Genomic DNA, 13,576 nt, shown 5'->3' with positions numbered 1-13,576 from the left:
TAGCACGTATTATATAATAAAATATAGAAGATTTATCAAGAAAAAAAGAAAATATATAGTATAGAGAGGTAAATAGTATAGAGCAATTTGTTGGCGTTTTATCAGGTTTGTTAAAGTTTAAGGAGACACTTTTTTGATTCCCTTAGTTTTGATCTGCTGTCTTCTATTGCTATGATTCAGTTCGATTTGATTCTATTTGATTGGAGGACTTGGTTTAATCTGATTTTGATAAGTTGGTTCGATTTAGTTGGGAGAAGTTTCCGGTGGTTTGACGTGATTTGGAAAGCTGAGTGAGAAATAGGAAGAGTTCTTGATTTGAAGCAACACGTAATTCTTAATTCTGAGAAACTATCGTGTGTGGATAAGTTTTAAAATTTTGTTGAAGATTTGTTAAAGTTTGTTTTGAAGATTTGTTAAAGTTTAAAGCAGCACTTGTTTGAAGATGTGGTTCTGCTTGGATCTGATTTGATCTGCTGTCTTTTATTGCTATGATTCAGTTCGATTTGATTCTATCTGATTGGAGGACTTGGTTTAATCTGATTTTGATAAGTTGGTTCGATTTAGTTGGGAGAAGTTTCCGGTGGTTTGACGTGATTTGGAAAGCTGAGTGAGAAATAGGAAGAGTTCTTGATTTGAAGCAACACGTAATTCTTAATTCTGAGAAACTATCGTGTGTGGATAAGTTTTAAAGTTTTGTTAAAGATTTGTTAAAGTGTAAAGGGGCACTTGTTTGATTCGCCTTGCGAGATTTCTCATTATTCGATTTATACGCTTTGGAAGATGTGGTTCTGCTTGAATCTGATTTGATCTGCTGTTTTCTATTGCTATGATTCAGTTCGATTTGATTCTATCTGATTGGAGGACTTGGTTTAATCCGATTTTGATAAGTTGGTTCGATTTAGTTGGGAGAAGTTTCCGGTGGTTTGACGTGATTTGAAAATTTGTGTGAGAAATAGGAAAAGTCTTTGAAACGAAGCAACGCGTAATTCTCAATCCTGAGAAACTATCGTGCGTGGATAAATTGGTAAATTAAAAAAATGACTAACATTTTATAATTTACCAATTAATTCGTAAATAGAGCTAGATTTTCTAAAATACGACGAGAAAGGGTGTAAGTCGCGTTTGCATCGATGTATAAGGCAGTTTGAGTAATTAAAAATTCCGATTCCTCGTTTGACGAGCAAGTAGAAATCAGCACGAGACAAAGAGAGCGTTAACGGGATGAATGATCGTGAAACATGCGCGCGTTTACGGTGTTTCAAGGGCTCTTAATGCGTAAGAGCCTACGTTGCTCTCATTGTCCCTGGTAAATCTGCTCCTGGCGTCGACCTCGATAAAATCGCGAATTATCTTTTTCTTATAGTTTCACGACCGTTTCGTATTTCGTTGCAGACAAAGAATACAATTTCTTCCGCTTCTTTTAATCATCGTAAAGAGTCTCGTTAAAGATGTAAGTTTATGAAAATGAAGTTACGAGGTTTGCAAAGGTGGATTTTGATTTTCAACTTACCGAGGAAGGTGTTGCAGATATATTCTGATATCTGGTTGCCGGATTTGGACGATTCTGAGAAATGTGACAGTTCCTTGTTTAACATTCGTGTAAACTGTAATCAGAAAAATAGAGTAATATTTAATCGGTTGCCCTTTTTACCAAATAATTGTTCGATGCAATATTTATTGCATTATTTATACAGACATTTCATCAAATTTTTCATCGATTTGTTAATACAAAAACGTCACAAATTTTCTTGGTTAAACAGAATTCAAACAAAAGAGAAATGTAAAATTCGTGATAAGGGGAACATTTGAAATTTAGGACGATTCGCACAAATAGAAAATTGACGTCGATTTTGTAACAACTTGTGTTAAGGAATAAATTGTTCCTAGATTTCCTCTAAAATCCTCTTAAATTATATTTCCTCTAAAAAGACACAACGTTAAAATATTCCGAGGATGTGTACATTTCTTTTTCTCATAAAATCCACGTTTTACATTATATATCCCTTCCATGCGATTTTCACAATCCTCGATTTCCACACATTCGTCAAGAAAGTCATAAATTTCCGCCGATAAGCCAAAGAATGTCTCTCGCGACGTAGAAATGGCGTAGAGCCGATCGAAAATTAATCGAACAAAGTCGACGAAAACGAGAAACTAACCAACATCCTCCATCCCGATCGCCTGAAACCATCCCTCATCTCGCGAATTTATAATATTTGCGTGTTTCGAATGAAATTTCCTACCACCCTATAGTAGAATCAGTTGCAAACGACAGAGAATTCTCAAGAAGATGAGTTGCATCGTTGTTTGTATCCTGACGTACGTTATCAGTTCGTCTGAGCTTTATTGCGACTTGCGAGAAGATTGTCTTCTCATCCATTTGAATGATTACGACGAGTATTCTTGTTGATGCAAATGTGACGAAGAATGGAGAGACAGGTGGATTGACCTGTTATCGAGTCGCCTGTTTCGAGAAACAAGATGCACCTTGGAAGGATTTGTACGATTTTGTTTACTGGCTTTTCCAGCTATCGCGTGCTCGTCGTGTGACAGCGTGATCGGTGAATGGGTTTCTTTGCGAGAAGAGATATCGCAAGGGAATGTTGTTTTCAGAGGATATTTCAGCCTTCCGAAGATTTATATAGAGATAAGTATAACATATTTTTTATCGTGCTGCATGTAATATATTGCGCGTTCATTAAGCAAAAGCTTGTTCCAGAGTTGGAGGAGTTTACGTCGGTTTGATTGGGTTTGAAGGAATTTGTTTGCAGTTCCTTTCATAAATTTCGACATTACTATAATGCGTGCTTTTCTAATCTTTTCATAATAGAGCTTTTGCATAAACTTTAATACAAATAATTGTCTTTTAGTTTGAAGAAGTTTCAGTCGGTTTGATTAGGTTTGAAGGAACTTTTTCATTCTTCCAATTTGTGTCGTTTGAAGATTTTGATTTAATTTGATGCATGAGGATCTTTTCTGTTCGCCTGGGCTCGATTTAGTTTGATTTTATTGTCCGGGCATAATTGGATTTGATCTGGAGGAATTTTGCTTTGTTTCGATTCGGTGGAGTTCATTCGATTTGCTTTCAATTTTGTATGCAATGTTCGATCTAATCGTTCAATTTTAATTAATGTTAAAACTAGTGATTCTAAATTTCGAGAACTTAATTTTCTATAATTTCTGAAAAAACTGAACTAATCGATGGAAGGAAACTTCCTCAGAAGTTAATCAGGTCATTGAGCATTAACTACGCACAATAAATTATCGAACGACCTTTCTCTCATACTTGGCTACCTGTGTATCCGCTCATCTGTTAATACCGGTTTCCAAAAAGAAGACGACTGTTCCTCATTCATCAAAGTTATCGTAATAATCATAAATAAACTAGGCTCAAATTCCAGCAAAAAAAAAAAAGAAATATCACAGAACTATGAAACTTAACGAATCTTAATTCCATCAATTAACAATTCAATTACATCGAATACACCAAGAAGAATAATATCACGAATATCTCAATCGAAGACAAAGGAAACATCAATTTAAACATACCACTGTTTAATTTTATATAGATAAGCTAATCACATAAGGTATTATGCAATTAATAATAATTATAACGTTTAGTTAAGTCGTTGGTTAAATCACAGATAAGATTATCGATTATCGTTGCTGGGATTAATCTCGCGCGGATAATTTGTTGGCCATACGTCGGGCTCTGTGATTGCCCGATAAAGTTCATAATCGAGTTCATCGATTCGCGATATCCGTTGACAAGCTACGTCACCGATATATTATCGTGTGAATTTTTCGAAACTTCACGATAATTTATTTCCCATCTATTTCCTCGAAACGCTGACCGTGTCATTTGTTTTTGCCATTATGTAATGTTGAGATAGGTGAGGAACGAGTAGCAACTGAATATTTCAGGTTCAGTGTAAAGAAAATCGGATTGGAAACAATCCACGTTTGGTAGTAAAAAGTAGTATTTTCAATATTCCTTAATTTTTGTCTGAAAGTTAATATTCCTAGAACTAAGTTTTAAAGCATCTTTAATTTTATTTTCATTTAATTTATTTTCTTAATTGTTAATATTCATTGAATATGTAGAATCTGTTTCTCAACTATAGAAATGATTAATCGAAGGAGCTGTGAAGCACTTTACTCTGTTTCTAACTATAGCGCTTCATAAATACTGGAACCAGGCAACATATATAGCTGTATGCTCATGAATACTTAATTAAAATAGTCAGGCTAAATATGTTCATTTTATAAGAGATGTATCTAAAAATATTTGAGGAATATTATGATGTATATTCGAAAATATAAATAAAACATATACGATGTATTTAATCAGCGACATAATTTCTGAATGAAATCTGTTCTCGGGGATAATTGTTTAGTTAAATCGCAAGACATTAAAACGTCTATTTATCGTGACGTATTCCATTTAGTGTAACTATTTTATTGCTTTTTCTTCAATTTTCCTGGTAAATTCCCACGGGGGAATTTCTTATCTTTCAGGCGACAACACTTTAGCCTATCTAAAATCGAACGATGAGTAAGGATCGGAAATTTCTAAGATTGAGTCATTGGAAAAGTACTAAGCAGTGTAATTTGTGAGGAACTTACTCTAGTAATTATCTTTATTGTGCGTCAATGAAGATTTAAGAGAATCCAGCGGACTTTTCACCTACGATGGTTATCCTGAGTGAAGTATAAGATGTAAGAGATTTCTCTGCAATTGTTTATAAATTGTTAAGTTCAAAATGCGACCAAATTGCGTAAAATTGTAAGATTAATTAAATTTTTCTAATAAAATCTTGTTCTAATTCTATGATTTCATTTCACGAACGATTTGTAGAATTAGTAAGAACAAAAATATCACGTATTATCGATACAAGATTTTCGCCACTTCTCGATCTATTTATAAAAAATAATCACGATACGTAGATTTAATATGAATGCCAAGAAGATAATCGATTCTTCCTAAGAATTTAAGAAATTTTTGCCAATCTATGATAATTAAATCTAGACAATACGATATAAATAATAAACGAGCTTAAAGGATCGAGTACTCGATATAAGATCGATCTCGAAATATATTTCTTTCGAATGATAAAAAATAGAATATTTCTATTTAAAATAAAATTAAAGTTTTATCCCGTAGAAATTATTTCATTTACCTAATACTTGACTAGCTAAAAGAATATTTCAGTTACAAAGACAAGGATCATTAAAAGTATGGATGCATCAAGAAAGCAGTGTTGAGAAATTGTTGGGTTCTAGGTATTATTGCAAAATAAAAATAAATATGAGTTCATCGTATTTAGATTCCAAACAAGCATTCTTCTTTTATCATTTGTTAGCTACCTACGAGGCATTAAAAATTAATTAAATGTTCTGATTACACGACCCATGACACATCTATCTTAAATATCCTGTAAGTCGATTGATAACACTTATCAGTCATGTTCTTAAACGTTTTCTTTCTTTTTTATTTTTTTTTTTTTTTTTTGAATTTTTCTTCCTGCAGATATGCCAAGAAGAACAAATTTGGCAAAGGCTTTGTCAAGTAGATCACTCGATCCTCGTTTCGTTTCTTTAATATATTCTATAAACTCAAGCTTTCTTCTTGAAACTGACTCCTCTAAAAATTTATATGTAATTCCGCTTGATGAATGTTCCTAACGAAACTAACCTGCTCAACATTGTATTTCTCGATGAAATGGTAATATCCCATATTCACCTGAAAATAATCCAAACTTTTTTAGAAAATCCCAACTAGCACCGCTCTACAAAATTCCTCCTGACAGAACAAAGACACGAAGCTTCAAAAAAGGAGGAACAAAGCGATCTTACTCCGAATCGATCGATCATCTCCTCGTGACCACGTTATTTTTACTCGATATCTTGAAATCTGTCTGGAGTGCGCCGATTTCCTCGCTTTATACTCCAATCAAAAGACATTCTCCCCTGCGACCCTCGTTTCGTAGAAAAATTACGCGTTTGCCGGTCGAGTTAGGGCGATAATGCTCGAATGGCCGATAAAAAAATAGCCGTGATAGTCTAATCCACTGCGATGTATTTTTGTAAATACTGGCATAAGACAGATAAAACGCTGACTGATACCTATCTGGTTGGAAAACAAGATTCAACCAGCACGTAGATGTAGATAAATCGATTGATTCTGGCTTCGCAGAAAATTTGATCGACCATGTGACTCGTTCCATTCAAAGGAATACGATTGTCGATATTTTACTATCGATTCGAGAATACGTGGTTGCTTCGTCGTTTCTCGGCCGAGTTTCGCTTGCCCGCTTCCCTTTGTACGTAAATTCGTGACGTCAAGCGGAAGATCGTTATTCATCGTTTTTCGGATCCTTCGTTGAAGAATGGCTGTTTCATTCAGACGTTCCTTTCCCCAGTATCGAGTCTATATACTTTTGTTCCAGAGCTTTTTTATTAAATGCATAGCACGTGTGATGGCACAATGGACATTTAAAACAGGGATTTTTGGATCTCTTTGAAACTTGTAACTATTCCTTTCAATTATTATATTCATTAATCGTAAATGCGTTATTACAATTTCAGAATAAAATTCAAATACTTTCCCAGAAGATACGATTGAAAGTATTTATCGCAATTCGAATGTTCTTAATTCTTTATTTATTACCTTTATGTCAGCTTTGGATATTAATCTTTGCAAGAGAAGTTGCTTTCGTTTGGCAGTTTTATTGGGAGAGAATTATTAAAAATAAAAAAGTAACGTAAACATTTATACCAATAACTTCTGAGAACATTTTTCTACGTTTTTATATTTAGTACACTTGTTGTAGTTAGGATACTTATTTCTTTATCAAGTCCCTAAATCTTGGAACTTTAATTGGATCTTTCCAAAACATTATCAGCAGTCAAGGCAGAGATTTCGGCAGAGAATGATAAGATTTCATAATTAGACGCACGAGGAAGAGGGTAGCATGAATTGCTTGGGGTTAGAAGTCGCGGAGGAGGCGACGACGTCGATGGATCGACATTTTTCCCGCCACCTTGCCCTGGTTCCGCGGCATTGAAGAGCCTTGAGACTCGTCCAGATATCGATCGTTAAAACGAGACATTAATCTCCGCGCATCGACATATGCCACGAGGTTCGATATTTCGGAGATTTCTAAATCCACAAGAGTGGCGTGATACTCTCTGTATCGCGAACATTAATCCCCATACTTTCGCTGATTCTTAATTCTGGAAATTTCCACAAAACAGCCATGGAATATTCTTCGTAGAAAATAATATAGAAAGTAATTCTCGTTTTAATATTTTTGAGTCCAGTCAAAACTTGTATTTTATTGTTAATCTATTAAAGGATGATCTAAAACCAAAGTTTCTCGTTCCAATAAAGAATTTCTAATTTTTCCATTGAGAAATAAATACCCTTATGCTTTTAATAAATAGTAAACACTGATACCATCGATCACTGTTATAAAATTTGTGTTGAATATAATGTTGCAAATTAACAATTATTCGTTTCGATTTAGTATACATATACTTGTTGCTTTGTGTACAATAGGAATAAAACGTGCCTAATATGGATAGTAGGAAGCATATCCCTATTTGTAAACATTGATATGGATTATATACGTTTATAATAAATTTATTTTACTAAAATGAACGTATCTTTCGTTAACGTACTTTGTATTGAAATTCTTTAGAGAAATTTCAATTACGTCTACGAAGGGTTTAATCACGTACGACCAACAACACGTTGGCCAATAAACCACAGTGCACCAGCGTGTCGTACGAATACGAATTAAATCGAGTTAAAAATTGTATTTTATGGAGAATTTTCCCTCAATGGGAATTATCATGCTTTCGTGATTAAATTTTAATTTACAAACTTTTTAGAAACTTTAAATCCAAATTCTTCTTTTATTATTGCATATATATATGTATACACGTTGGCCAATAAAAGAGTCGATACCAGCGTGTCGTACGAATGCGAATTAAATCGAGTTAAAAATTGTATTTTATGGAGAATTTTCCTTCAATGGGAATTATCATGCTTTCGTGATTAAATTTTAATTTACAAACTTTTTGGAAACTTTATATCCAAATTCTTCTTTTATTAATGCATATATGTATATGTATACACGTTGGCCAATAAAAGAGTCGATATCAGCGTGTCGTACGAATGCGAATTAAATCGAGATAAAAATTGTATTTTATGGAGAATTTTCCCTCAATGGGAATTATCGTGCTTTCGTGATTAAATTTTAATTTACAAACTTTTTGGAAGCTTTAAACCCACATTCTTCCTTTATTAATGCATGTGTATATATATATATATATATATATATATATATATATATATATATATATATATATATGATAATTGTAATTGTTCTTATACGAGAATTAAATGATGTGTCTAATATATCATTTTATCTAGAAATTAAAGCAGACCGACGCTTATGGAACCAAAGTCCCAGAGAAACAAGGTTTCGTAATCAGAAGTGCTCATAGTATTCATTTAGAAAGTTAAGAAGCGAACCTAATTGACCGTGATATATCTACAACTCTTTAATCTCATCGATCAAAATCAGACAAAAGTTGCTACTATAACGAGCTGCTACTATATCTACGAATTATTGTCGAATAATAACCTCGGCATGATAAATTCTCTTTCTTTTCATCTGTCAGATATGATTTAAAGATAGTCAAAGAACAAACGTAATTCTAGAAGAATGAATGTAATTCGAACAATATCGATGATAAATCACGTTTCAGTTTGAATTGCCAAATATTTATTTAGATATATTATAAATATTATTGCTATAATTATTGCTAATCATAGCTGTGCATTGAGAAAAAAATTGATTATTTAAACTAATCAGTTTATTATCTATCGTAGAGTGGTCGAAAATAATTAGAAATTATATCAGAGTACTACAAAATTATCATCTCGCAAGTGCTCCAAATTATCTAGAATTTTCATTTCATAATTTTTTATAGAAATTTCACGGAATAAACGAAAAACGAGTGAAATCTTTAATTAAATTATCATGTAATGGATATCAAAAGTCTGCTCAAACTTACAACCAAAAATGTTTATCTTATCTCAATATAATTGATGTGATAATACAAAACCTTCAACAACAGTCTAATCGTTAAATCATCTTTCGGTAAACATGTTCAATTAAGAGTGATCTAAAGACTTTACACCTCGGATCTTCGTTTTATTGTCTCTTACGGAATATCAATGATAAATCATTTGAAATATTCGTAATTTCAATCGAATCATTTTCGTAACAATATCAGGCACCCGATCTAAATTCAAAATCTCCAAATTTTCTGTAATACGATTTTATCATAGCACAAACAGAAATCTATAGTAAAATACTATAATATGGCGCTATAGCGATAGAAAATATACATTAAATTCAACAATTTTATAATAAGCTTCTACCATAAAATTGTACAACTTTTTAAAAGACCACAATTTTCGTGGCCAATTAAAAATCCTGTTTAATTTCTAGCAAATTATTTCCATAGTTATATCGCTGATTCTGCTTAAATTTTCTGAAATATTAAATTACCTGAACGGCTATGATGCTAGCCATGGCTGCGATATCTGCCAGGGCCCTCAGGTAATTAAAATACCTGGCGTACTCGTCCACGTTTCCAACTGCAAACTCAGTGTTCGTCTGTTGAACCATCTTCTTTCTTACAGCTTCTACCTTCTCTAACAACGAGTAATCGCTAGATTTGAACTAACTCGATACGATCTCCCTAAACCGAAATTCAGGTACTCTAATACTTCTTTGGTTGTCTCCTGATAATCCTTTCACTTTCGTCTCTTCTTTATTCCTCTTACGAAAGTATCACACTTTCTATAATACTTGTTTTACCAATCGTTACACTACAAAGTCTTCTTGTTCAACGAACAATTATTTCAAAATACGTTTAATTAAAATTAAAACAGTCTTTGGATGTGTTGAAAATGGCACCAGAAAAAAATTGGTCACAAGACAAAATTCAACCTCGTCGATCACGGTTATCTTACGCACTTTCCTATGAGGTTTTACAGATACACACGATCTTCTTTCAATTAGACTTTAAACTGAACTGAAACTACCTGCAAAGATTCTTCGCAAGCCAAAAGTGTAGTTCAATGAGCCACGAACTCTCAAATTTCCAGGGAAATCCGTTAGACCAATTTTCCACAGATCAAAGTTCAATTTGGTCGATCAGAACCAACCGTTGTGTACACTCGTGGACGAATTTTCTTCGAAACAGTGTTTCACAAGCCAAAATTCAGCTTGGTCAGTCAGCTTCTTTCTAATCTTCCTACGAAACTTGTCAAAGTTCTATTTAAAATTGTCTTTCACCAAAACTTTAGTCAGGATAAGCACGCGCTTCCGTCGATAGCGTGGAAATTATCTTTCACGAAATTCGCGAGAAATATTCACGATCTTTTATGGATAACGCGAACTGTCGCGACTAGCACGTGTTCTATGTTCGAACGTACGGAATACCGAATAGCGTTTCGATTACACTGCGCCTCGGAGCACGTTTACGAGTAGCATGAACGTCGCTCGACTGCAAAGCGTGGTCTACGTGCCTGATTCCCGGCTGCCAGCTATTTATCTGGGCCAAAGTTCTGCGTTTGTTGCGCGTCATAGTGGGGAGAAGCACGACCTGTGAATCGCTCCGACGGAAGTTGCGAATTATAGCTGAAGTTTGGCGGGAGGAATGCTTAGATTCTGTGTATTATGAGTAGACTGTGTATTGTTATGCCCGTTCGTATTTTTATGATCAACTTTCGTGGCCATTTTTACTTTCCATTTCCCAAAAACTGAATCTCAATGGAACGTAAAATGAGTTCGCATCGAATTAAACAGAATTCGTGCGATATAAAAGTAAATTATACGTTTGTAACGAATGAAAGAGGAAGACTTTTCTAATAGAAGATGCTTGATTATTATGAATCGCGATGACAGAAAAGGGTTTTATCATGCAGATTGTCTTGCACAATAATTTACATAGTACTCTGACTCATTTCGTATTCGTGCATTTGCAGAAGCTTTTTACGAATATACTATGCGTCATACGTTTTGAAATTTTATTAGCCTTATCATCTAAGAGACACCGTTGTTGCTAATAATATCGATAAACTCGAAGATTTTAAGCGGCGAATGCGATGAATAGACCGGGGATTTTCATGCGCATTTATAGGAAATACGAAAATGTAAAGTTTCACGGAACGCACGTGACGTACAAAAATATGTGAGATATTTATCCGTACGAAACTTGGCGCTATAGAATTGAAAAAAAAACATATGAATTGTCATGAAAATGCGGAATTTCGCGATGATTTATAAAAAGATACCACGCAATACGATTCATACGATAAGTGGATTGTAACGAAACAGTATTATTAGGGAAATTTGTTAATATAATGAACGTAATGACGAATGGTTACCCGTTAATGATTCACCTAGTTGTATTACTTATGAGTCACAACTAATAATTACACACGAAGAAAATGTAACTGTTTTCGATATGTAAATTATCTACTGTACTAAATTCTGTTCTATTAAAATCGAGTTATGCGTGAGACGTTGTAATCGAACTTGACGGATCATGAGGCACTGTTAAGTAGCCGAGCGTATCTTTCATAAAACGCATCAAAACTGAGGCACGCTTTATTGGCCGAATTTGGACGTCTACCAAGCACTTGATTCTTGTAAAAGCCTTAAACCGTTTCGTTTGACGGTTATTTATTTTATAATATTATTTCTTTCTCTCTATACAGAAATTACAGATATTTCACTTATAGCAACTTTATTTGGAAATGTTCCAGTACATTTTCATATTCTGCAGAATTTATAGAAAGTTCGAATTATTCTTCAGCTTATCGACGATCATTGTCTTTCTTTTTTCATTTCTAATAAATAACAAGTCTTGTTATAAAATTGTTTAAACAAGCAAGATTTTTTATTTGATTATTTGTTTTGATTAAATTGTATAACGTATGAAAAATATTCTGCAAAAGTCGTATAAAAGAATTGCAGAAATCAACTGCAAGAGGGTGCAGGTCAACTCGGTAATTAGTCGAGTAAATAGCACCCTATAGCTGGCAACATTATGATGTTCCTAAACCGATAACTAAGATAGCATCAACGATATAAATCGAATCATAGCCTCAGGTAGCAAGTCGTAGCCAGGGAAACGATTTTTTCGAAATCTCCTTGAAATATTCATAAATATGTAATAATCCCAAGAAACATTAATTTACATTTTTGATATATTTCTGTACAAAGTATCACTTTTACCGATCGTAGATGTTTACAAATTGTAGATGATAACTCTTGTATAATGCTACTTTACCATATAAAAAGATTGTTTTCTTTTTTATTTATTTATTTTAATTCGGATCTATCTCAAAGCTATTAGCGTCTCGGACTGTATAACGATGTTTACAGTTCACAAAGAAGCTTCAAAGTATTGTATATTCTATCTATCGTATAATACTATGTATGTATGATAATATGAAGAATTCTCGTTGAAGTCTCGATAACGGTACTCGATTTCTTGGAACGTGGTGTTTTTTCAAAAGAATCAAAAAACTCGTAAGTTACGTTATACGATGCAGACACTAGGAATATTTTATTTTATTTTGTTTCAAGCACAGTATATCGCGATACAGCAGCTGTTACAAAACAGTGAAGCATCGATCGTGATGTTAATACGTGTTTATTCAGCTACGTCCAGCTGTAGAATTTTTTCAAAACTGATTTTCGAAACAATCCTGCCAAAATTCGAAGTTGATGTTCTACTCGATGAAATATCGCGATAAACTGTTTGTGATTTTTTAATTTATTTTACTGGTGTGCGGACAATTCAAAGAAGCTTTCAAATTTCAAACATATATTTATATAAATTCGAGTAAACGTCAAATTTGCGGTAGAAATATATAAAATTCGAGAGAGATAGTTTTCAAGTATGTTTATGCAAATGAGTGCATCCAATCTCTTGAATAAAATAGAAGTAGTGGTTGGATGTACTTGATACGTGCAGTATATTAGGGTAGGCTTAGGGAACATAACGGGACCATAGATTTGAAGTATTCTTTTACGGGAATGAACGACGAAGATTTATTAAGGGAAATTAAAATATAAGCACCGTTTACATTGGAGAAGTTTTGTATTCGTAAAGTCGAACTGCGAATAAAAAATCGTATTGACCGGAACGAGGAGTTTCTTTTTAGATTTAAAAAATAGAAATTCTGATGTATATTTGTAGCTACGAATTCTTCGAATTTTGTTCTACTCGTTCGCAAGAACTGTGAATTTTTAGCGATTTAAGGTCAAACCTAAGAATCACTGTGCGATAATTCATCAAAAGATAGTTAGAAAGTAGAATCGAAAATTCCGAAGAGAACGATATTCAATTTTCTAATATTTACATAATTTGAATGAGAACGACAATTTTTACAAATTAGAAAAAGAAATTTCTTACTACTTTTGTCACAAAATTCAAAATAGTGACGATATTATAAAATTATGATTCTTTGTCCCAAAGC

General features: G+C 33.4%; 1 protein-coding gene across 15 annotated transcripts in view; it reads right to left on the bottom strand.

Annotated features, from left to right (window-relative positions):
- LOC132914583 (cAMP-specific 3',5'-cyclic phosphodiesterase-like) overlaps positions 1-13,576 on the bottom strand; it is a 395,884-nt gene that overhangs the window by 12,281 nt on the left and 370,027 nt on the right. For 14 of the 15 annotated variants that reach the window (XM_060973800.1, XM_060973801.1, XM_060973796.1 and 11 more), the window contains one exon: positions 1,511-1,604. In XM_060973800.1, coding sequence (XP_060829783.1) covers positions 1,511-1,604 — 94 coding nt within the window. Of the gene's footprint in view, positions 1-1,510; positions 1,605-9,587; positions 9,723-13,576 lie in introns of those variants that run through there. The other variant, XM_060973803.1, reaches the window with a different exon arrangement.

Source organism: Bombus pascuorum, chromosome 15 (genome assembly GCF_905332965.1).
Source record: "Bombus pascuorum chromosome 15, iyBomPasc1.1, whole genome shotgun sequence".
NCBI lineage: Eukaryota > Metazoa > Arthropoda > Insecta > Hymenoptera > Apidae > Bombus > Bombus pascuorum.
This window is presented reverse-complemented; position numbering and strand designations above follow the sequence as displayed.